Source organism: Manacus vitellinus, unplaced genomic scaffold (genome assembly GCF_001715985.3).
Source record: "Manacus vitellinus isolate BGI_N305 unplaced genomic scaffold, ASM171598v3 scaffold_56_pilon, whole genome shotgun sequence".
In the NCBI taxonomy this organism is placed as follows: Eukaryota; Metazoa; Chordata; class Aves; order Passeriformes; family Pipridae; genus Manacus; species Manacus vitellinus.
In genome coordinates, this window is record NW_021940660.1 from 357694 (window position 1) to 382906 (window position 25213).

Genomic DNA, 25213 nt, shown 5'->3' on the forward strand with positions numbered 1-25213 from the left:
CCCACAAAGTGTGCTGGTCCTTATCCTAATTTCCAAAGCTTAATAGATTTTGTGGGGATGAAAACAAGTATAAAGGATACTGTCGTGAAGAAATAAAATGGCTGCTGGCCAATTTATTTCTGCAAGGATGCAACAGACAGTGAGAACACGCTTACATAAAAGTGATAACAAGACAATTACTGCAATCTCTGCTACCAGTGCTCACTGTAGGGACTACCCATCTGAAGAAGTTCTGAGCTAAAAGGGTAAAAAAAAACAAACCTAAGGAGGGTTGACAATCAGAAAATGGCATGGGTTGCGGCTGCAAGTAGCACTGCTGAACAAATGTTCATGTGAAGCAGAAAAGTAAATGCTGGTTTCTATTCTCTTTTTTTTTGATTCATATGAATATCTCAGGTCCACGCTGCTGTAAGGAAGCAAACTCCAAAGAAGGCACTACATATTTTTCTGGAATTTAGAAACAAGATCCCTCTGGTCTGCTGGTAAAATGTAGACACTGTAGTGAGAGTAATGAAATGTGAGTCCTCTTTTTCACTTGTTTATTTCTGGAAATGCCTTCTGCTGGTCACCAGTCTTTTTCCCTGTCCTTTTCCCTGAATTTATCTAATACATCATAATCTCCCACTGAAAAAAAAGTCCTTTGTGGAATAGGGCTAAATCAATAATAAAGAATAAACAAATTCAGTAATAACAAATATAACTTTGTATAGGTAGATATATTATTCTTTCATTTGCAAAGCAAGGACTAATGTTGGATCAGGTTTTTAAGCTTCTTAAATCTGTAAGTAGCTTTGTGGCTAGAAAAGAAGTTTAACCTGCGCTCAGTAATCCTGCTGCACCTTAGTACCTTAGAATCCAGAGATTTACAGAAGCCTCTTCAACTTTATTCTTCACTGTTTCGTTTTCACTGCTAAATTCGGGAGGAAATTGAATTAGACTCCCACAGGCAGTATGGAAAATTGGGGAAAATAGCTTCTTATTCTCCCTCAGCTGAATATAATATATCTAGTGGGGAACAGCAAAGCCTAGGCACAGAACATGTTTGCTTTGCTTTCTCAGTGGCCTACTTCCAAGCAGTTCGGAGAGCTTGAAATTAAAAAAAAAAAGACAACAACAAAATCCAAAAGGGCAGCATAATTCCCTTTCCCGCAGTCCCAAGGCTCACAGAAAGCATTCAGGGCATAGTATTGCCCATTGTTTGCACTAAGCCAGCCCAACATTAAGAGAATGCAAGTGCTAAATTTAATATAAGATTTATTGTGTTCATAAGCTAGTAAACATTTCTATATACTATCAAGTAAATCCTGGCCAATACAAGTAAGAACTATCAGATCACTACTGACCAATTTATATCTCAACCTGTATTTGATTAGTACATTGTCTGATAGATGCACACTGTCTTCTTTCTGAAGGGAAACATTAGTGGGACAGGTCCTTCTGCCTTGCTGCTCCTTTTCTCCTGCCACTTTCACACAGAGGGCCACAAGCTACCATACCTTGCCAAATAAACTGTAAATGTTTCTGAAATGCAGTAGTTTACCAGATGACATCCTTCCAGACAAACAGAGGCAACTGAAAATGTTTACAGGCTACATCAACAGCACTCATCACAAACACAGAAAGGAGAAGGCAGTAATACTGAGTAAATACTGAGGAGCAAACTCCTCAGTATTTAAGCATGTGAAACTGTTCTGATTTTGTGGCTAGATAAAAAATGTTACAGATCAAGAGATATGAAAATAATCACTTTCTTCAGTCTCTTAGATCCAAAGTCTAAAAATAATCCACTGTTGCTTATGTCTAGTAGAATAGAACAGCTAATTCTGAGTTATTTCAGTTTACCACATAAAAAAATACTCATCCTTAATATTAAATACTTGGATAAACCTAGCCAAGTGGAATGGGCACATGCTTTTTCTAACTTTGATTTCATATTCTCTAAGTGTTAAAGCAGAAATAAATGTCTGAACATATACCCGCTGTTAGCTGCTGAAGAGAACCAACTTCCATTCCCTTCCTAAACATTCATTTTTGCTTTTTTTTTCTTCAGAGATATTAGTTTTCATTGAAATGTGTCAATAAAGAGAGTGGCTATAAAATCTGCTAGGGTTTGCCAGCAGCATATTCTGCAAATAATTTCACTCGTGAACACAATTTGCCAGATTCTTAGCTGATGTAAATCCATCTGGCTCCTGTAGATTCAATGAATTTATGTTAGTTCGCACTGCCTGAAATGAGGCCTAATTTGTTTCCAGCTTTCATTCGTATTATCCTAGGCTTGGTGGCTGTATTTTTAGATAATGGCAGATAATCTTTTTATAATTTTCACTGGCAGGTCCAAGATCTTGAATAAGCCTGGGATGGAAACTGGGAGTTAGTGGAAGATAAGGAGCCCAGGTGTGATGTGCTTAGAGACAGGACTGCTGAGAAGGTAGGATGCTTTACATTGTTTCTATGCATCTATTTTGGTCTAATTTTTAACTTCATAAATAGGAAGCTTTTCTTATCTACATGAAGGATGCTGAATGGGAACAATGGCAGTCATGTCTCTCTCAGAGTGGAAGCAAAATCTCTTGCTAAGATGAAGACCAATAACGACAGTTTCTTCCAGTGCTACCAACTGATCATTTAACACTAGTGGTTGTTTGGTAGGTTCCCAGACTACCAAAGAAGAATTGAGATGTACTTAGAGTTTATATCCTTTGCTTTTTCTCAAAAATTAGTTTTTCTTTTTCCTTCTCTCTCACTTGAGATTTCCTTCTTTCTCAATGGAATCTCTTTAGTCTCACCCACTAAGTTGCTTTATTTCACACTACAATCAATGTCTTGATACATGGAAGGGATGAGATGGCAGAGGGGGAAGCACGTGTTGCAGAGGTACTACACAGCTAAGGTGTTCTGAGTTGTCATGATGTATCTCCTGTTTTCATTGGTTTGCTCCAACTATCAAGAAAAACTAGGAGACACTAAAAACCTGAATAACCTCACTTCCCATACTGCTGTGTATCAGAGAGACAAAGGCTACTGGGACAGGAATGCACTCTCTCTCCACCAGCTGGAATAACAAAGTCTGCTTGGCAGTACCCTGCCATAATCCATCTGATAGTGCAAAGAAGTTAAGAAGCACAGCATCTGAGATTTGACAACTGCTCATTGCTATCAGGATATTAAGGAAGAAAAGATTTTATTATTTTAAATTTCTTGCTGCTGTCCAATATCCTGCTTAGCCAGCCTTAGTTTGCCATCCATTATTAGGCAGTAAGGCATTATCAACAAGTCTATAGACACAAACAGATACCCAAAACACACTTTCTGTTTTAATTGCTATAATACCACCTGGCAGAATTTAACCACTTTATCACAACAAGTGTAAAAGTCTGTACCACAACCTGGTAGATATTTAAGAATGTGGCACACAAACCTCAAATAAATGACAGATCAATATATCATTGCAAAGTTTTATAGCTTACAAATTTAAAAACAGAAATTAAGAAGTCTTTAGGAGTCACTGTTAGTTTTCTTTTCTCCCGATACAAATCTGAACATTAGACTGGAAATTCCCAGCATTTTGCTAATGTGCATCACCACTTTTAAGTTTATTGAGAAACCAATTTTCCTGGGTTTAATTTAATTAATAAATACCAGTCTTACATCTGCTCAGCAGCAATCCCAAGAAAGCTGCTCTAAGATGCTAGTGATTACACCAAACTTCCTGTCTTTATTTGTAAGTAGTATTTCACAGCATCAGCTGCCAGCTGGTATCCTGAATTCTTTTTCTCAGCACAACACTGAAAAGGAACAATTTGTTGTGTGGGAGGTCTAGAATTGTGGTCATTAAATTACCATCCAAGCGGACATGCCTACAATACCATTCAAAAATGTTGTTTAACTGTCTGCAGTGGGGGAAATTTTATTCTCTCACGCAGCAATACCCTAAAGTGAGCTGTTACAAATTTGTGTCCACAATCGATGTTGGATGGACCTGACTTAAGCAGAAATACCTTTACTTTAAGCTTAGAGAATGACTCAGGGTGTAGCACCTATTGTGTCACAGTAGGGAATAAAGTATTTTCATGAGACATTGGCAGGAGAGCAGCATTTCTGCTACATGAGAAACAAGCAAGGTTAATTTCATACTGATTTTGGTAACTATAATAGAGAAAAGCAGCATAAAAATATCCATGGTGCGCGCAGAATTCAACACCAGGGAAACCAGTTCTGTGAAGCAGTACATCTGCTGCTCTTTTCAAAAGATTTTAAAGCATTTCTGTTTAAGAGACCTCCCATGGACTCATTTAAAAGCTCAAATGTGCCCCTAGTAGTCACTGCTGCAGAGACGGTATATATGGAATAGTGGCGTATGGACTGTAACTGGTTGCCTCCGAGGGAGAGACAATATGCCTTGTGCTACTCTGAGGAATACTCCTGAGAGGAGCAGTGGGTGTAAGCCCTGGCTCAGGGCAGAGACACCCTGCTGTCCTCAACGGGTGTCCTGCACAAGGACTGGCCCCTGCAGCAGCTGGTAGGGCGGGATCCTGCATGTGGGCAGGGAAGAGGTGCAGAATAGCCCACCTCACATACACTGATTTTTGGACACCAGGCATCACTTGACAAAGCGAGATCTCTGATAGCTTTAATGCAATGAGTAGCAAGGTCCTGTTCCTACTGCAGTCAGTAACAGGAAAGGTTTTTCTCTGGGTGCTGATTATCAGGATTCAGTGAGGAACCTTCTCCCTTGCTCATTCTCTGATAGGCATCTGCTGTGACTAGCTCTGCTTTTAACCCCTCTTGTTCTGTTTAAGTCTGCAGGTGAGGGGATTTTACAAATCAAACAAAGCTCTGATGAGACTTCCACCTCCTTTCCAAAAAAACACCAAGACCATGGAAAAATTGTTTCCAAGAAGAAGGTGGGTTGTAGTTGAGAGAAAAGCAAACACAAAGCAGAATAATTTACAGAGGTTGTTTAACCCTTTCAGAGCTGCTGGTTCAAGCCAACTCATGGCAGCTCCTGTGATCCCCCCACTGGGCAGGCTCCTGCAGCGACAGGATTCATGCAGGACTTGCAAGGAAATGGAGCTGGAGCAAGGGATAGGAGCCAGCAGGAAAGATTTGGGCAGTTGATCAGGAGGTTGCACTTCTGTTTAAAAACAGCCAGAAAGGAGTCAGACTTTTCTCCAAAGATAAAAGGTCTATTGAAAATATCCTTGGTTTTTTTGCTACATATGTTGGCTGCCTTTTGCTTCAGGTGTACCACCAATACACACAACCAGCAATAAAGCACACATAGAGAACAAAGGCTGAGTTCTCATTCCAGTAAGTTCTGTTAATAAATAGCTACATACAACCTAACAGTCCCTGAAAAGCCCAGGATTCAAGTGCTTTAAATAGAAAAAGTCAGATTTCCTTTCTTTTATCTGTCTTTTTCTATAGGAGATATATTGGGGAAAGGTAAAGAAATATTTATAAAAGCACTCTTTTATTTTCAATATCACCATGAGATGTCTAGGCACTAACTGGACATTTAGAAAAACCAGGGTAAGTGAGGGCATAAGCAGAAATGTAATTCAGGTTGTCTTTTGAGACTCCTGAGAATCCAGATGTGAAAACTTTTCGCATATGATTTAATGGCCTCTTCACGGATATTTTTCCATTACAAATATGTAAATTATCATTAAATTATGAGGACACAGCCTAGCCAAAAACTAATGCTTGATTCCGATAAACAGCTTAATATTCATCTTTTCAGACTTATACCTAGCTCCTCATCTGCACAGAAGCCATTGCCCAAGATTTATCATTGCAACCATTCTGAAAGGCACCTTTTCACACAGGTAAACTGTGTCCTCCTGTTCCCCTCCAGTGGTTTGCTGTTCTGCTGGTTATAGCTGATATTACTCCTTGGTGTTCCCGACTTTAAGGCCTTGGAATCGCCCCTCTCCCTCTGCAGTGCTGCTATGGTTGCCAGGAAGGAAGGAGCGCAAGGGCAGCTGCCTCATCCCACTGCGCTCTGCCGGGTCCTGCCGCTGCCTCCACTCGATGCCGCTCACACGGGCGAAGGAGAAGAACGTGCTTACTGCGAGGGCAGGTTAATTGATCCCTTTTTGAAAAATCATGTTGCTGAACTTGAACTTTAAGGATAATTATAAGGCATAAAGCAGCTCTGTTCTTTTCTGGAGCGTGTTCCGAGGTATTCATGATTCAACTATAAAAGCCGAGGGTGCATAATGAACTGTTCAGAGCAACTAATGCTGACTAAATATTTCAAAAGTGGTTTTGTTCTGGTGTTTTCTTGTGTTTCATTAGGGTTGATTTTCAAAAAGCTTAAGCCTCACAGCTCCTAAAATAATTAGGAATTGGTAGTTGCTTATTAGCAAAGCAGACACTCCCAATCCACTTTAAAATATATACAACTTTTATTGTCCCTTTTTTATTTCTTTTTCTTTTCTTTTAGTTTTTCATCTCAATTGGAGGTCATAACTTAAAAGAGAAAAGTTAAAAAACCAAACAACATTTCTCATTGTTAATCATGCTAGCCTCAATTTTTTAACTTTCAAAATCCATACACTATAAGCTCCTTGTCCCAGAATAATTCCCTCTGGAATTATTATGATAAGAATTATTTGCAGTAGTGCCATGTAAATAATTGATTTTTCAGTTCACTGACTGAACTGAAAAAAACTGGGGGAAAAAAATAATTTGTGTCAAATGAAATGCGTTGTTTTATTTACAGATTTTAAATCCCATTTTAGAAATTATTTTCAAAATTTTTTTTTTAAGCAAAAATATTTCCAAAGGAAAAATTGTGCCTTTTTTTGAGTTTTCAAAAAAGTTAGTCAAAGCTACTTATTAATGCGAGTTGAATTCTGATACTTTTAGCCATCCCAGACAGAATTTTCTTCTGTGAATAATTCATACTTCAAAAATACTAATCCTTTCTCCTGCTGAAGAAAACCAGATGACAAGCGAGCTGTGGAAGCATGCCAAAAGCACTTAACATCCTCTAGCTAACTTAGATACTGAAAAAGAGCTGTTGGGTCACTTTACCTCTAGCCTTGTTGGTATAACAACTGGCACAATGAAATTATTTGTTGTGAGTAATTTTAAACAGTTCAGGAAATGAAGTTCTAACTGTATCTTTTCTTTTTAATTTGGGAAAACAATTCTTCTTTCATCTAATATATTTCAGTTGCTGACTTGGTGTAGAGAAAGATTACTTTCTTTTTCAAAAATACCACATGACTACTGTTTAATTATAGACACTACTTATTGTTATCTTGAAGCCACTAAACTGGTTAGATTTGCAAATGTTTTACTATTTCATATTAAAGCCAGTGGAATTAAACAAGATAGGAAAATTTTAAAGGCTTTTTAGTATTAGAATACTTGAGATAATCACAGAAGCACAGAATATTCTGAGCTGGAAAGGGCCCACAAGGACCATAGATGGTCTGTGAGTATGATTCCTAATGGATGACTTGGTCTTCTTGGAGCTGGGTGGTCAGAGCTAGGCAGTCCTATTCATTGATCAGAAGCAGCTGGAAAGGAGCTCTTGAACCTCAAATGGTGAAAGGAGACCTGGCTTCTGGCATTGGCCTGGGAGCAGCAAGCAGGTGACATGTACAGGCCTGCCTATCGTGGTACTACCAACACTGGTTTTCCCCCAGGACCAAAGTAGGTCTGCCACTGGGGTTAATACTTGCCCTAACCCCAAACTCACATGACATGGGACAAGAGGCTTTGTGTACGTCTGTGAAATGGGGTTGATGACACTGCTTTGATAAGTTTAGGTGGCAAAGGGCTGGTAGTTTTAAAGCAAAGTCTTAAAATTCTGACCTAATGTCAGATGCAAATAAAATAATGATTGTTTTTGGCCTTCAAGTGCACTGAAACATTTATTATTCATGTTTGTTTTTAACAAATACTGGGTAAATCAAACAATGTTCACACAGAAGTTGCACTGTCCACTGAGAAGCTGCGAACATGTTTTTGTTGTCTACAAAAACAGACATGCTGGGAGGTCGAATTTGATCCAGTGACTATTATTCCATGTACCAGAAGAACTAAACAACTTCATTTATATTTTAAATGTTTCAAATCAATACTTCCCTTCATATTGTGTGACCCCCGCCAGGAAACTCTTATAACTGAAAATTTAAGGAATAGATTGCAAGTTATGAATAATGTAAGGCTGTCATAGGGGAAAGCAAATTGTGAAATACTGCTGACAGAAACAATCAGTACATGTTTATACTGAAGAACAAACTTTAGCAATTCTGTCTTGCATAACACAGTTTTTAAAATCCCATACAAACTTTTCAGTTTTCCCTGAAATGTCAACCAGGCTTCCTCAGCATCAAACTCCACTGGAAAATATACAGGCTGTTTGTGTTCTCAAAGAATGAGCTAATCTGGAAGTAAAATGCTCATATATATATATATATTAATATAATATATATATAATAAATAGCTCTACGAAAAATAATGGAGAACTACCAGATGCAGGTAAAGAAAGAGCCTGGATTTGAAAAAAAAAGTCATTAATACCGGGATGTCTAGCAGCATCTATTTCTCAAGCAGCAGGCTATTACAAGGAACATATCTAGCAAGATGGGACAGGATCTGATTTGGGGCACAGACAGTCAGATGGTGAACAAGAGCTTCCTTGCATTAAAGCATTCTTTAGGGCATAAGGAGAGTGCTGTTCAAAACGAATTGGGTTTTATTTGCACACGGACAGAGAGTTGCCATCAACTGAAAATAAGAAGTATTTGTCCTGAAGACCTGATGAGTAGGAAGAGACAAGGTGCCCTGAGAGTGTCCTTATAAGAATGCTTGCATGACACAGAGCTTTATCTTTAATGAACTTGGGCATAATTATGAGAAACCTGAATTATAAATAAAAAATCAAGAAAAAAAACATAATGACCACTTTATTAGAAAATATTTTTGGAAGTAATAACTCTGGGGATGAAGGAGTTGGTGTTTGTGTCTGATGTGTTTTATAGCTGTGTTCTCTCTCTCGGACAGAGTTGCAGAGAAGAAGGATGGAGAAAGCTCCACTGGGATTTAGGATGGTGCCCATGGCAGTCATCACCTCCTGTCCCCACCATTATTGTTCATTGTTGTTCCTCATTTATTCTCATGCCTGCTCAGCATTTCCTTCTGTTGACCTACACAAGCCAGGAGGGGGGAGCATTACACAGGACATAGAGTTGCCCCCAGATCTTGTTAAAGCTGTTCTCTGCTTTCACACCAAGCAAAAAACCTCAGGAGAGGAAAAGGGCAGCACTTGTGGATTTTCTGCTATATACAGATTTATCATGATATATAGCAAATGGACTGAACCAAATGACTTAGTGGCCAATATAATCATATCACAAAGGTAACAAGCTTCTGGCACCTGTTCAAGCTGCTTCTAACAGAAGTTGAATGTAGCTTTCAGAATACAACATTTCTATTCCTTTTTTTTCCTATGCAAATCACTCCTGTGTTTTGTCTCTGTTTTACCCCTTTATGATATTGTCTGGGTTTTCAGATGCTGACCTACCTCTGAAGATAAAGAACTTGATAAAATAAGAGAAAAAAAAGTCTTAGTCTGTAACAGGATTCTGTTGAGATGCATGCACTGCAGACTGTGAATTCCAAGAGCAGTCAGGACAAAACAGTTGTTGCCTTCTCGGTCTTACTGGCCCTGGCTCCTGTGGCTGCAAGGCAGGACAAGTGCCCTGGGCTGTTGCTGGCAAATTTCTTGGGATGAAGTCTCCCCTACACCTCAGGGCAATTCTTTCTCTTTCTTGTTTGACTAATTTAGTTATAGCAGCTGAATTTTTAAACCTGGTTTCTTTTAAAATCTGCTAAATTTATGAGGATATGAAAAAGTACACATTTTATGTGTTAGGAGTTAGAAGGAAGCTCCTGTATACAGAGCACTGAGTCTGGACTTTGTGTTATATTAACTATGTTTGCATTGCAGCAAATATTTGCACAACTCTCCAAAAGGTCTCTCTTCTGTTACAACATACACTCAGCCAAATTTAAATTGCAGAACCTTTTTCTTTGGGAGTAGGCCTTTTTTGTGGTCTTAATATGGGGAAGACATTTTTCAAAAGCCCTAGTATAATAAAACACAATCAAAATTTAAGAAATCCCTAATTTTTTCCAAGAGTCAGCCCTAAACCACCTTTAGGTCATTTAATTTTGAATGCCAAATGCCTCTAAAAATCTAATGTGATGCTCTTTGGATGAAGCCTTTAGAGCATATATCTCTCCTCTCCACAATTCACAAGCAGGCTCCATGTCAGCTACACTCTACTTGTGCATTTGTTAGTCAAAACCTGGGTATGACTGTACAGTGAGGAAACCAATGAACTGTGTTAAAACTATATATTGCACCTGCTTGTGGAATCATTCTGGTGGTATGGCTGTCTTGCATCCCTCCTCTTTAAAGCATCTATATTTTATGAAGCATTAACAGACAAACAAACAAACACATAGACCACAAAATCCAAAGTCTGCATTAGTCTCCAAAAGTAGCCATTGGAAAGAAGAGATATTTCAGAATCTGATCTCTCAATATAGTCATTCAGTATCTGTAAAAAACAAAAGTGCAGATGTATATTTTAAGACATCAAGTCTAAAACATGAGATATTTGTACCTGTCAGAATGGAGGCTGTTGTGGTCATCTACCTGAAAGGATTACTACTGGAAGGAATCACCACGTTGATAGTTACTTCTGCAGTGACTAACTGATATATCTGATGAGAAGGTAAAATGATACAAACTGGTTTGGGTGTGTAAGGATTCTACACTGTTGAAACTTTCTTTTGAGACATGTACAGTAGAGGAGAAATTAAATGTTATTTTACTTTTCCTTTCATCCAACTGTTTCTCCACTTCCCCTTCACCATTCAGGAAAAAATCAAACGGAAAAGGGGGATGAAACCCTTTACTTCTCTCCATCCCCCACTCCCTCTCCCATCTAGCTTTTGGATTGGGTTAAAAATTTTCAGTAGCAGAATATTAGCAATTAATGACACTCAGATTGTTTGATCTTTACCTCATTAATAACTATAACACACCATTCTGGAACCACAGCTTCCCACCTTTTAATTTTTCTCCTGTGTTGCAGAGAGGAAGTAGCTGCCCTTGCTGGCAGACTGCAATTCCTATGGGACACAAGTCATTAAAAATGTAACTGGCTCCTTGCTGTTTTGCTGTCCTGCTGGAAGAATTATTTCAGGGGCATTCAAAGGAAGGGAGGCATGGTTCCATAAGCACAGGATCTTTAATGAAGCTTGCTAAATGATAAGCAATTTTCTGCATTGACAAAGTATAATAGGTTTACTTTTTCTTTGTAAATTGAGATATTCCTGCTGAAGGTTTCAATTCCTTCTTTGAGCCACATGGGCAGCGACTCCCCACGCACTACAACTAAAGGAGTCATGATCACCAAAGACAGAAACAAAGACAGTGAGAAATGAGCAGCTGGAGGGATGCAGGGTGTGGGAGGAGGGAAGGAGGATTTCTCAAAGTGGGTCACTGACAAAACAGATGCCTTGTCATACTGCAGCTCTGTCCCCTGTCCCAGCTGCCCTCGCTGCACCCTGTTCCTGCCGTCTCTGCTCCCCCAGTGGAGCAGAAGGTTGTGGGACCTTCTGTGCTCTAACTGGGGGGTGGAAATGGCAGGCTTTTTAAAAAAAATTTTCAATTCATGGTTGTGCTTACATGACACAATCAACAGCCTCAGTTCTAACTGGGAAGAAACAGCTCACAGTTCAATAAATACAATGAGAAAAATCTAAGGCCAATTAAAAGGGATCAGCCACTGAGGGAATGAATATCATGTTCCCTCTCCTGCATAAAATGCTACCAGAGTTTCCTGGACTCCACTTCATGTTCATGTGGCTTAGACTGACTTTCTGAACAGGCCTAAACAAAAGCTCTATAGAAGCATTACCAAACCAAAGAAGTTAAATTACTGTGTTTATGACAACTTCAGTAAACACCATCCCAAAGTCTAAAGATTCTTAATGCACAAGAGAGTTAGAGGGCAAAATGAGTAAAATCAGTTTTATCGAATATAAAAGTCAGAAACAATAAACGGTTCTGCAACCGTTCTGTCTTTGGTAACTTGCATTAAAATATATATAAAGTGTTCTGGGAACTGAAGCAATGCTTCAGTTCAATAAAACTAATGCAATTAAAGAGAAAGAATCCTGTTTTTCCTCTGCTTGCAATTTCAAATGAGAGCTTCCTAAAACTTGTGACCATCGCTGGAATCCAATTCAGGACCTCAGCTTATCAAATTCCCAGCTCTGGCACCATGCCTGTGAGGAATTATAAAGTGCTGCTCATCACAACATCTCTGTCTATAAATGCTCCAGATAACTCTGAAGTGCAGACACCCCATTTTGAAACAGGTAAGTGTTCACTGTGAACCAAAATGGCGTCACCAAACATGTGCAGCCTTCAGCCAGTGCTTCTCCTTTTGCAAGGCAACAAAGGAAAACGTGTTAGCACGAAAGGTCTCCCTATAACATTTGTTTAAACTTGGAAAGCTTTGCAGGACAGCACACCCACACAAAGCCACAGGTTTTCTAGATCCTGTAGACCAAGCATCTTATTCTGTAATCCATTCCAGGGATGAGAAACTGCCAGGCTAATGAGCTCTCCTGCAGCCTCCTCCCCCTGCAGGTGCTTCCCTGGAAGGATAATCTTAAATCAGACACTGCCATGCCAGATAAAACTCCCGCAAAAACCACCAACCCTCCCTCCCAACATAGCTTGAGCAAGCCTCAGCAGCATCTGACTTTGATGCAATCACAAACTTCTTTTCCATTCAGACAGTCGGAGCCAAATTAATTCCTCAGCATCTTTAATGCTGAGAGCCATGTCTTGGGAATTTAGTACAGGAACATATTAATCTCTCTAATAGGTGATAGTGCAATATATTACTGATGGGGGAGCCAGTATGTCAGCACTGTGATAGTGACCCTGACCAGCAGATGACTGAATGGGTAAGGGGAGGAGGAACTTCAAGCTCTAGCTTGAAGGCACAGCCTCAACTTTGGCAGGCAGTTCTTCACTCTTGTCCTACTACTAATTTTCCAATGCATTACTTTGTCGCTTGGGTATCCAGAAAAGCTCATTACGAAGGTATGTGACAGCCCCTGATAATACATGTCTGTGGCAAAATAATTGATCCCTCTTTGCAGCAGTGATCTTTAATGCTCATAGGGCATGGGAGGTTATTAGATGGCAGGCACCTTTTGCTGGTCTCTAGTGTAATATGTTACCAGACAGCAATGCGCCAACTATCTATCACTTACAAAATAATGTCATCCCTGAAGAAGGGCCTGGCAGCTGAGGTTAGGGGAGGAAGAGAGTTTAATTATATTTATGGATGAAAAGATGTCCTGAGAAGAGTGGGCAGCCTGTTTATTTATTGGCTGTTCAAAAGGGCTCAACACAATATAAGAAAAAGATCAGGCTTTGCGTTACGGTGGTTCACATTGCTGTTACAGACTACAGCCTTGAAATCAAGTTCAAGATGAAGAACAAAATTACCTCTTACAATATGTGGTTTACTTCTGCAAATGAAAAGGGTAAGAGATGTATTAGTAATGCTGGCATTAGTGGAGGCAGCTGGTTTTAGCTATTTGGTATTTCAGGGATGTGAGTTTAGCATCGTTACTAGAAGTACAGGTTACTATATTCCTCTGCTAACTTTCCAACAGTGAGCAGATGGTTACCCTATTACCAACCATTTGCATTTAACATATTGTAATGATTTATATACCACATGTCACCGAGCAAAGTGAAAACAGTAAATGGTAACTAATTAATTGAGTGTGAAGACGCATTTCTCAATGTATATATCCTTATTGTAATAAAATTTTATCTTTTTGGTTGTTAATAGATTTAATGTGCAGTGTAACAGAAATACCGGTGGCAGTTAAATGGGAACCACCATGTCACTCTACGTTCAGGACAGCATTGCTATCATTAACATTTGTAGCACTACTCCCTTCCATGCCTGTTTTATGAGTGATGGTGCACAGAGGACAGATTATAACCATCCACTGTGCTTCTCTACTAGTCTTTCTTAAGTGTATTTCAAAGTACTTTATAAATCTTAATATATCAGATACTGACTAATATCATGGAACAACACACATCTGGAGAGGGTGGAAGTGGGCATGCTGCATGGCAGAGAGGAAAAACACTGCATAACTACCTCAAAGGCACAAATAGATTTAAGGGAGAAAATGAAAAGAATCAAAAGTCTTCCAGGGAGTTTACAAGGAAGAAGCAGACAACTATTGACATTTTCAAAAACATCAAAGTCAGAAGATAAACTCAAGGGTTCAAAGAAAGAGCATAATTTTAGAAAATTGCCCTCCAGCACTAGAATAGGGGCTTATGTATGTACCATGTATTGCATTATCCACGGTATGTCCCAAGACCTGATCAGACTTAACCTACAGTATAAAGCTATGGATTATCAGTCCCTCCCTGAAATGTTTTTGTTTAGTTTTGGCTTATTTTAAAATGGTGTCCAACACCCCAGAAATGTCAAAATAATTGCCAGTGAAGTACAGCTATGTTACTCCAGAGTATAGCAGCATTTCCAGCATAAAGGTCTGGATGAACTGTTGTGAGAGGAACCAGATGCTGTTCACGGACAGACTCCAAAGCTCCAAGGACTCGCTATGCTGCAAAAATTAAAGGTGGTCTCACTCAGGAGTGGCAGCATGTCAAGAAGTTTCTGCTCCCTCCTAGTGTCATTAGGACACCTCTTGCTATTCAGTATCCTTTTATTTCTACTGTGTCCCACAAATCTAACCAGAACACAGCCTGTTTTTCTGTGAAGGGTTGCAGCTAACATTATGCTCTTCTGAATGTATCAGCAGCCAGACTTCCTCTTGGGAATATTACCTGCAGCATAACTCCTCATCTTTTCCCTGACCATATTGCTGCCTGCTAAATTCACAGCATTGCCATTTGTTTCTGTAGCTCTTTCCTTAATTTTCCATGAACAAGATTATATTCTATGAAAACAAAATTACAGCAGTGTTGAAAAATTACCCTGTTGTTCAACCCAGTTAACAAAATGTTAAACCCGTGCTTTACTGAGGTTTTTTGCACTACAGCCTGCTGTGATCAAGTAGGGACCATGACAATTCCCTTTGTACACGGGTCACTAGTACTGCTGAGGCACATTAATCCCAGAGATGGACTCAAGAGTGAATGGGAGGAAGGGTTCTCACAAACCCCACATAATGATACTATTAGACCTTGACCTTTACTAACTCCCTTTCCAGTTTCTGAATAGGTCTTTCCATGTGACTGTATCACTGGACTTGGGGGACCCCTGGTGGTCTAGTGGTTAGGATGCAGCACTCTCACCGCTGTAGCCTGGGTTCGATTCCTGGTCAGGGAAACTCCCCCAGGCAGATGGAGCTCATCAGCCCTGTAAGGCCATCCATCTAAGAGAAGGTCACTCTAAACAAACCTACGTCCTGAGGATCTCACTGCCACTGTCCAAGCTTGCTTGGCCCCAGCAGATGAACTTCAGGATTAAAGGGTGGGCTCAGTTCAGCGCACAGTCTCTCACCTAAAAAATCCACTGCACAGGCTCGAAGGGTAAAGACCTTTCCCAAATCTTCGCTTGCGAAGACTGGCCATACTATCAATGGACTTAGCAGAACTGTCTTGCTTTACATCAGCCTTATTATGCAAAGATGAGAGAGCATAAAAAGGCTGAGAGGTGTGTTTTTTTTCCTGATTTCTTTTAAGCAGAAGCTGGGATACCCTTCTTCCTTCTGTACTCCTCCCTCTTTTCTTTCTTTCTTTCCTTCCTTCTGTCTACTCTTCCTTTCCATCACTTGTTTTCCTTTGTTCCTCCTACATGCATTTGAAGCTCTCTGGATTAGTACAGTAACTTCACTAACACTACTCTGGAGTTACAGGATTGTATCTGAAACTAATCTCATTTGAAACTAGTCTCGTTTCAATACTTCTCATAACACACAGGGAGTGATACAGAGCGTACTATGGCACTGTTCTAAAGGGAAGTAAGAGGACAGACAGCAAAGTTTCAAATATTTCCATATATCAAGAAAAGCCGAATGAGCGCTTATTTATTACGGATAACAAAAAGAGATTAACAGAGTGACAGAAACATCACCTGTGTCAGGAGAAAGCACGTGGATATTTTGGTTTCAACTACTACCTCCTGTGGCACTTCACACACTGAGAAGTGTCCAGGAAAAATCAGCTCCTAAGCACATGTAATTAGGTACTGAGATAGCAGGTAATACCACCATGCTGAGACCCATGGAAAGGATCAGAATGGAAACTTAAAAGACCCCAAATAAACACACACCAAAAAGTTGGTAGTTCCTGTTACTTGTGAAATAGTTGGAAATTTTTAAACTTTTAATGTGATAATATGTTGTACCACTGCAGCTTTAACCTCAGTCTGAAGGACATTCCTGTGCCAGGAATCATTTGTGTATGTGATCCAGGAGATCCTTAAGCTTATTTCAGTGTTTGCATTAAATTGAACTCTTTTCAAATGAAAAGCTTAAAGGAAAGAAAGTTTCTGCAAGCTATTGGAATCAATGAATTTATTCAGAAAGGCTCTTTGGATAGCTTTTCAGCATACAAAGCAACACAGAAAGAAAAATATTCTCATTTCTTTCATCAGGAGTTTTATCTCTACTCCTTTAATATTCAATGGCAAAATGAATTATACTACAAAAAGGCTTGGTGCATCTCCTAAAACCCCCCGATCCTGCACGATACTGAGCTTCCTTGAAAGACAGCTGGGGGAAATCAGTATGGAAATACTTGACATCTTGCAAAACGAGCCAAGAAAAGATGATCAAATGCTAGTGAGCAAGGGTGGTGAGTGAAACCTGGCGATTTAAACCCACTAGTTTCAAAAGCATATAGCAGAATGAGAGTCCCGGACAGCATTCAGGCTCTACTGCTCTGCTCCCCTTCCAGTCACTCTGACAGACCACACTGAGCTGATGGACAGGACATGTGTTGCTGTGATGGAGGGTGGAAACCAGTATTATCTGAACACAGGCAGGAGTAAAACCCACCCAGGACACCTATATTGAGTAAACCACTGGAGACTGCTCATGTGTGAATATACACTGTGACCATTTAATTATTTCAGTTCCTGATGATCCTAGATTTGTTTACAGAAAATGATGGACCATTTTCCTTAGTGACATATTACAATATATTAAAAAAGCAAATTGCATTTGGCAGTTAAAGATAAATTGACACACTCTTAAATACATACATTTCTTTTTCTTTCCTGTTCTCTAATGAGTTCATAATTTAATCAGAGAAACTGCTAGATTCCCTCCAAATACTAGTAGAAATCTCAAAGGAGAACAAGCTGCTTATGCAAGTGTTCCTGTAAAACAAAGACTATTCAAGTACAGTAAATAAATATTAGAAGCAAGAATGGTATTCAGTTGTCTCCTCAAAAGCTAGGAGCCTATGTATCTTAATATTGATGGTCTGGTTCTGGGCTAAACACCAATGAAAACATTTTCTATTATAAATAAAACGACAGCATTTCTATCTATTATCACTTCCCTAGGGAAAAGTTCTGGTTTTGGGTAAATTACAGAGGGATATTATGCCAAGTGTATGACAGAGTAACATGCAGTTTTAATCCAAGTAATCCATCCATAGACTGGATTGGCAGAACAAGCAAGAGGATGAAACCCAGCAGAGCCCAGCCTCCCCTGTGGGACTGCTGAAGGTGGCAGGGAGAGCTCCCCACTCAGGGGAAGGGCACTCACCCACCCCAAACCCACCACAGCCTCACTGAGCGGTTCAGGGTCATAACTGGCAGGAGGGGTATGCTGACTAAGAAGACAGAAAAGTCCCAAGCCCCTAAGTAGAAAGTATACTTTCCTTTGGAGTAATTTATTCAGATACTGAGATGGATTTAAATTTAGAAGAGATAATGTGAGAGCAAGAAAGTGTTAAAATTGAGGTTACTTTTCATTTGTGTACTGTGAGTTAGAGGTTTCTTTTGCTGCTGGAACAGGAATCGTAGCTGAGATGGGGTCAGAAAACCCTGGGGCTTAAATACAGAAGCTTCAAGGCGAGAAGAGTATAAAAATAAATTCCAAAGGGCTTAATAACATTGTACAGAGGCTGGATATTCTGGTGTCAGAAAGAAACTGGTGGCTCTTAGATCAAAACATAATCATTCAAAAGCAATAAGAGCCTTTGTTTTAGCCAGCTAGTCATTCTGTTACCCACTGGGACAATGTTTTTTTTACTAGCATCCCAAATTACAGTTAATTTACAGTGTATAAATGTACATGTCACTAAAAATATAACAGTTAGAGCAAAAATACTTCAAAATTAACATTGTTAAACCTTTAGCAGTCTGATCCAAAATCTGCTAGGAACCTTTTGCTTGACTTCAAAGGAATTGTTATCAGCATTTTAGTGAACTACTTCTACCAAAAAAAAAAAAAGTTTAAAAATCGGACCTGTACCTCATGGCTTACTGCCAAGACTGTTCTTCACAAGGAGTCAGAGACAGGCAGAGCCTGCAGACAGCTCAAGCCACCTCTGCAGGCAGAAAAGTGAGAGAAACCTTCCTGAGGTTACTGCACAGGACACCCTCTGATCCTCTGCAGCAAGGCTAGACCAGGGGAAAAATGTCTGCTCTTTCTTAGCTTCCCATCCCAGAAGACTTTCTTTATGCATTAGTTGACCTTTCTAGTCGTTGCACCATCTTGCTTCAGCAGTTAATTAACACAAGTGCCATAATTTAATACAGTTAATGCTACTTTATGCCCTTTAATGTACCTTCCATTAGTGATATTATTGTAGTATTACCCTGTAAATTAAAATAAGATCAAGACTAAGAGAGGGTCTCTTTAATTAAGGTACTGGCACACTACAACGTCCATTATTCACTAGAAAAAATTACCCTGATTTAGTGAAGCAGACCATCAGTAAGTCAGAATTAGTTCACGTGGATTATTAGGTTTCTTGAATAATGTGAGCACAATGGGGTTGCTGAAATTGCTAACAGCCATGTTTCCTTTTTTCATCACCTTAATAAATACACAATGGAAGTGGTAAATTGAAGATGAATAAACAGGTGGTAATAGAGAAGGGAAGACGTTCATTGAGAGGACACAGGTCTTCATCACTAATGCAACATACATCAGCCTTATTTCACAGCAAAATGCAAACCAATGACAAAACAAACCCTATATTAAGTGGGCAAATCAATAATTCATTGTGAAGTATTAACCACCCCAGTATCCCATATATTTAACATAGTGGCTTTAAGATAGATGCTTTTCCCTGTCATTGTCCCTTAAAACACATTATGAAACAAATTACATTTTATGCTGCCTTTAGAAATATGCTATTATGAACTTTGGTGATTTTAACCATACTTAATCTACAGGTTATGTTTTTCAGAAAAAGGACTAGCTTTAAAGAGTGTCTGCTAGCATCACTCACCCACTACATGTCAAGTTCCTTGGTAATGTCCCTTTGTATCCTATCTCCATGGAATAGTCTGAGCTATCTTTACCAAATATATACAAATATCTGGGTCTCAAAACCCATAATATGAAACATTGTAGCAAAATAAAATACATTTGTAACAAGGAGGGTTCACAAGATACTGAAGGAAACGGCACCAAATCCCTAAAGAGCTGTTCTCATTAGCAGAACAGTGATAAGAATTCACATGAATCTAATCTAGTGAGGTACTATTACCTATCAGATATTTCTTTTAAAGCATGTGTCCAATTACTGCAGCATTTAGACAACAAGCATCAGCATCAGATAAGTTCTCTGTACAGTCACGCTTCATTTCTATAGATAATTTTTCACAAGATTGCTGAGCCCCAGATGTTCTCAGAAGGTTTCTGTTTCTAATTTGCATGCAATGCACCCTTTTTTAATCCTTCAGATGCTTTCTTTGATAAAGCACTGATAGTCTAATTGAAGTCAGACTAAGCTCCAAATGGGTTTTCAGATGGGGAGCAGGCTTTCCTTAAAGCCTAAGGATCTTCAAATCCTGAGCTTTGATATGATGCCTCAGTAGAGCTAACCTATGTGGAACCCAGTGGAGAAAGGATACACATTAAACAGAACATAGGTGTAATTTTTTTTTCTACACTGAGACTAATTTTATCAAACTAATTAAAACAGTATCTTAAGCTGTTTACATCCACTTAGCCCTCCCAAAAGACTTCGGAAATATTATTTACAATGTAACTAATGAGTATTAAAAGAAGAATTCTTAAAACAGCAACATTTATCTTATACTTTCTAATGTTAAATTAGTGATCCTTCATGTATGGGTATGTATTTGGTGTGGATACAGAAGACCGTAACTACATACTAAATCTACAGTCCTAAGAAATGTATTTTGATGATTTTGATTTTTCACCACAGGAATAATAAAAATATAGTCACCAGTGTTTTATATAATCACAGTCGCTATTTTTTTTCACTCAGTTCTGTGTCTGCAATGAGAGCCCCTGGCCTTCCAAGGTGCATTAGCTTTTCCATTTGTTTTGATACTTAGCTTCTCTTAAAAAAAAGAAAAAAGTTTTTTAAAATGGAAGACTTCAACTCTCTACAGAAGAAACAGAGGAGAAAGATAAGGTATATTAGAGAGGTGAGTGAATTGCTAATAGAGATGATCCCATTTATTTCTTCGGAACAAACTGGCATCCAAGACACATGTAAAAGGATCACCCTCCTGCTTGAGAGCATCAGTCATTTGCTAGTCTGAGTTGGGAAGACAATTTCCTGATAGGAATGTCATCACAAGGTTATTATTTTTGGGACTACAGCACCTGACACTGGCCACCGCTTGCCCTAGAGGGAAGTCTTTGTCTTGACTCCAGCTGAATAATCATCTTTGTTATATTCAAATCAGTCTCTCTAAAACACTGTTGCTTTTTTTTCCATTTTAAATCAGCTTCACTGCATTTCAGAGCTAATTAAAGTACAAGGAATGGACTCTACTCTCTGCTGCCCTCCTTGTTCACAGCTGGACCTAGTGGGAAGGGTTCAGGCAAGAGCTGCTGTATCAATCACAGCTTACATTAAAGGCCTGGAAAAGTCAAATGATAAAACAGAATCTCTGTTTTTAGTTAACTGTTCTCAGAGCAGGCTCCAACTACATAAAAGAAGAAAGTGTCTCAATTCCAGGGTGAATTCCTGAGCCAACATATGAAGCAATGCTATCCTGCTTGTGAGACCTAGGGCTCAAGATCCAAGGCTAGTGCCTGAGAACATACGGGACTTTGTCCTGTGAGAGTCAGAAACTTCTAATATGACCAGAAATGGCCTTCAGGTGAGCCTGATTTCCAATGAACATGTCTTCACAGAAAATGTCACCATGTTTAGGGAAATAAACAGTTTTGAATAACTTCTAAAATCAAACACATGCCTGTTTCTAAACTTATATATTCACTTACCTTCCATATACTCTTATGTCTGAAATTGCATAAAAGTAGCGTGCCAGGTGTTGCTCATCTACATATATTTCACCCGTTGCTGGCCTAAGCAGTCTTATCCTCAGATCCGTGATGGTAAAGAAATCTCTTAACTTCTTGGTTGTGTCAAGCTGGCCATAAAGAGAAGCCATGTTATGAAGCCGAGGTCCAGCAAAAAAAGCAAATCTATCTTTAATTTCAAAGTGGATTATTTTACTATTTGTCATGTACCCAGTAGAGTATTCCTCTGTGCAAATGATTTCTAGGACTGTGTGCTGTGATAAATCCCTCACTGATTTTGGATCCATGTGAAAAGCATCTAAGCAGTCTGTGGCATAGTATTGGTAGGGCTGCCATGTTCGTCCATAGTCAAGTGATTTCTCCAGGATCATTTGGTCTGGACGGCCAGATTCAAAAGTGATAACTATGTTGTCTGTGAGCTCAATGGTTTTGTTCCAGGAGAGCGTAATATTAACATGAAGAGGCTTTGGATAATCCTTCCAAGTTGTGGACTGCCAAAACGTGGAGGGATGTCTTCCTTCAAGATCAAACATCAGTTCTGGAGGATGAGCCAGTTCTTGGGTACTTGCATCACATTCATTATTGCACATGTAGGGATTCCCCTGAAAAAGAGCAAAACAGTGTTACAAGAGGCACAGTATAGGTGACTGTGACACATTAAGATGTTTCTTGCCTGAGAACTGCTGCTTTTTCTCCAGGAGTTAAACCAAGAGAGAAAAAAACAAATGCTTTCAAGTAATACCTTTATCTTAATGAGATTTATCCTGGCTGTTTTACCTGTCAAAGTAAATGTACAAAAGCAACATATAGAGCATCCCTGCTTCTGTAATATTAACATTTTTCTTAGTATATGCTAAAGAAAGAAAAAACCTTATTTACCCTGAATGGCTCAGACCAGGGATTGAGTCACAAAAGACTGAGAACAGTAGGCAAGTCTCTAACAGTTCAGTAACTCCAACTCTTAGAAAGTGCAGTAGCCAAAGAGAATTCCTTTTCAAAACAAGTATGTTCCTCAGAGCTCCACCCATGAAGGAAGTAATTTTTAGGGCAAGTGTTTTCTGGTTAGCAGTGCAGCCTGTATGTACTCAGTATGAACCAGTATTCAGTACACCTTCAAGTTTCCTTTCACCCAGATGTGAAATTTATCATGCTCAACCATGCTCCCAGCTCAACGCCACCTTGTCTTAAAACCTTTGCACTTGCTACCAAAAGCCAGTAGAAAAACAGTGCTCTGTCTGCTCTGGGGCTTGATTCAGATATCTGCCATCTTATTACAGGGTACTGAAGTACTTCAGGAAAGACTTTTCATGAGGCACCAGCTTCAATTTATCAGGACAAATAATCCAGCACTTGATTAGGTGGGAGATGTCAGCAGCTTCAGCTGGAACATTGCCAAGGTGGCTGTAGCTCTGAACTGCGGGTTGAGTTAAAAACAGCAACAAAAAAAGCTTGCCAATAGTGCACAGCTTTTATTGCTGCTTGTCCTCTGTAGCAAGGTGAAAGTGAATTATTCTCTTTCTGGCCTTTTGATGCATTAACTTGCACACTACAATCTTCTGCTTCTTCACAAAGGCTATTTTGTCTGCAGATTGGGGATATCTTGTAGCAGTTGCCAAGATATCAGACCCCGTAGGCTGCACTGAATCACGTATGTCTAATTTCACCTTTCAACAGTGCATTAGTATTTTGCTACTTGTTCATTCTGCGTTTGTTCCAGAGAGCAGCCGCTGCTCTATATCCTTCCCTCTGCCTGACATACAGATGGTGGAAGAAGCCATGCCTCTATTCACTGATGGTCAGCACTGCTGGGGAAAAATATGCACATCCCTATACCTAGCAGAGCTCGATGAGGTTATAAGTGTAGCTATTATTGTCATTAATCAGAGCTCCCTGCACCTACCTTGAAAACAGAAAAAGCCCCAATATGATGATCAACCTTTTCTTTTCTTATAATTACAGTTATGCTTCTCTCCACCTCAAAGCCTCAGGGCAATGAAGCAATTCAATGCTATCCACTGTGGGAAATGGGTTTCAAACATCAGTTTCCACCTTGGCCACTGCTCTGCTCCTTGACATACTCCCACAAAACACAAGCAAAAGAACTTCTGCACTGACTTTGCCCTCCCCACTGGCAAATTCCTCTTACCTGGGCTGGAAAATAGTATTTTCTTTCTCTCTCTCTTGTTAATACAGCTGAATGCTAAAACTGACAACAATTCACCGGGACTGGAAGTTATGAAAGAAAACTACAAGACAACAAAAAGGGTTATTTGAAAAACAGCATGCTGCTGACAGCTTCAAAGCATGCAGCTGTAACTGGAAATACTCTGCAAAATATTGTCTATAATAAGTCCCTGTTACAGCTCTGATTTTAAGCTCATGGTTGCTATTTCTATGCCTTCCTTTTGAATAAAACAGTGAAAATTAAAACTAAGTTTCAATAAGAATAGAGAAAACACCGAATATTTTAATATTTAGGTTCCATTTAATATATCAGATAAAAATGCCAGAATTTGCTAACTTACAAAGGCCTTTTTTTTTCCTCAGGGAAAATATACACGTTGTGAAATTTGTAAGGTTCCAGACCCTTTGGCTATATGTAAATACCAGTTTTTCAGAAAATGCTGAGAGTTGCGTAAATCACACCTGTCTGAGGTTTCCTAGAAAAATCTGGTCCCTTCTGTACCCAATGCCACAAAGCTGCCTGTGTACCTATAACCTATATGCTTCTGCCCTTGCTTTTGTAAAAGCAACTTCACTGGGAGGTCATGGGTGTTGAAACCCAGCAAATAAATGCTCCTGTGTAGCCAGTGCATTAAGCACTGCTGAGGGATGGCTTTGTTTTCCTTTTCCACAAACAATCACTGAGTCTGTTGTGATTCTTCGTGTTAAAAACTAAAGCCGCTCTGATCCACTAGTCCCTGGATGCTGGAGAAGGCATGTTTTATGACTTCAGCGGGTAACCCAGATTGTATGGGATGTAGTCTTTCTTTCTGTATATTGATTTATTTTGCTCTCTTTGCCTTTTATCTTTTGCTTTTTAGCAAAAGCTGAGGTGCTAACAGAATCAGAGAATAACTGGGAGAAGGGGCTCTAAAAACCCCACAAGGCAATGTGAATGAAGTAAGGTGATAGAGCTGGTTGCAATAAGTTACCTAAAAGAACGGCACAGTGAATGCGTATCCTCCCAAATAAATGGAATTATTGTTTTACTTTTATGGCACACAATTCTATTTTAAGAGATATATGATTTGATGACACCAAAATAACCTGTGTGAAGTTCAAGTACTCCAAAGAGAAAATTAGGAGAAAAATAGCTAAGCTGATATAAGCTGATAAAATAAACATCCTGAATTCTAACACTGGGACGAGGAGAGAAATTATGAGCTTAGGTAAGTTCCCCTCTGTCTGACATGGCAGTTGCTGATGTAATTTTGAAATATTTAAAATAATTATTGCTTCAGAGGCTTGGAGTCAGGTTCCCATTTTCTCTACCAGGAACTTGGCTTTAAACTGCTTCTAATTAATCTTAAATGTAATTTGCATGGTAAGTCATACTAACACTACCGAAACAGTGTAAAAGGGTCTTACTCTACATGAATATCCCTTAGTACATGTTATTATGAAAACAATTAATTTAAATGTGATTAGTTACATATTTTAATAT

General features: G+C 39.2%; 1 protein-coding gene and 1 long non-coding RNA gene across 11 annotated transcripts in view; one reads left to right on the top strand and one right to left on the bottom strand.

Annotated features, from left to right (window-relative positions):
• NTNG1 (netrin G1) overlaps window positions 1–25213 on the bottom strand; it is a 150401-nt gene that overhangs the window by 63945 nt on the left and 61243 nt on the right. For all 10 annotated transcript variants that reach the window (XM_029963242.1, XM_029963238.1, XM_029963244.1 and 7 more), the window contains exon 3: window positions 21508–22148. In XM_029963242.1, coding sequence (XP_029819102.1) covers window positions 21508–22148 — 641 coding nt within the window. The remainder of the gene's footprint in view (window positions 1–21507; window positions 22149–25213) is intronic.
• On the top strand, window positions 402–5786 carry LOC108641210. The gene is made up of 4 exons (XR_001921835.1): window positions 402–517; window positions 2336–2431; window positions 4803–4907; window positions 5747–5786. It is a non-coding gene; the product is annotated as an uncharacterized LOC108641210 (long non-coding RNA).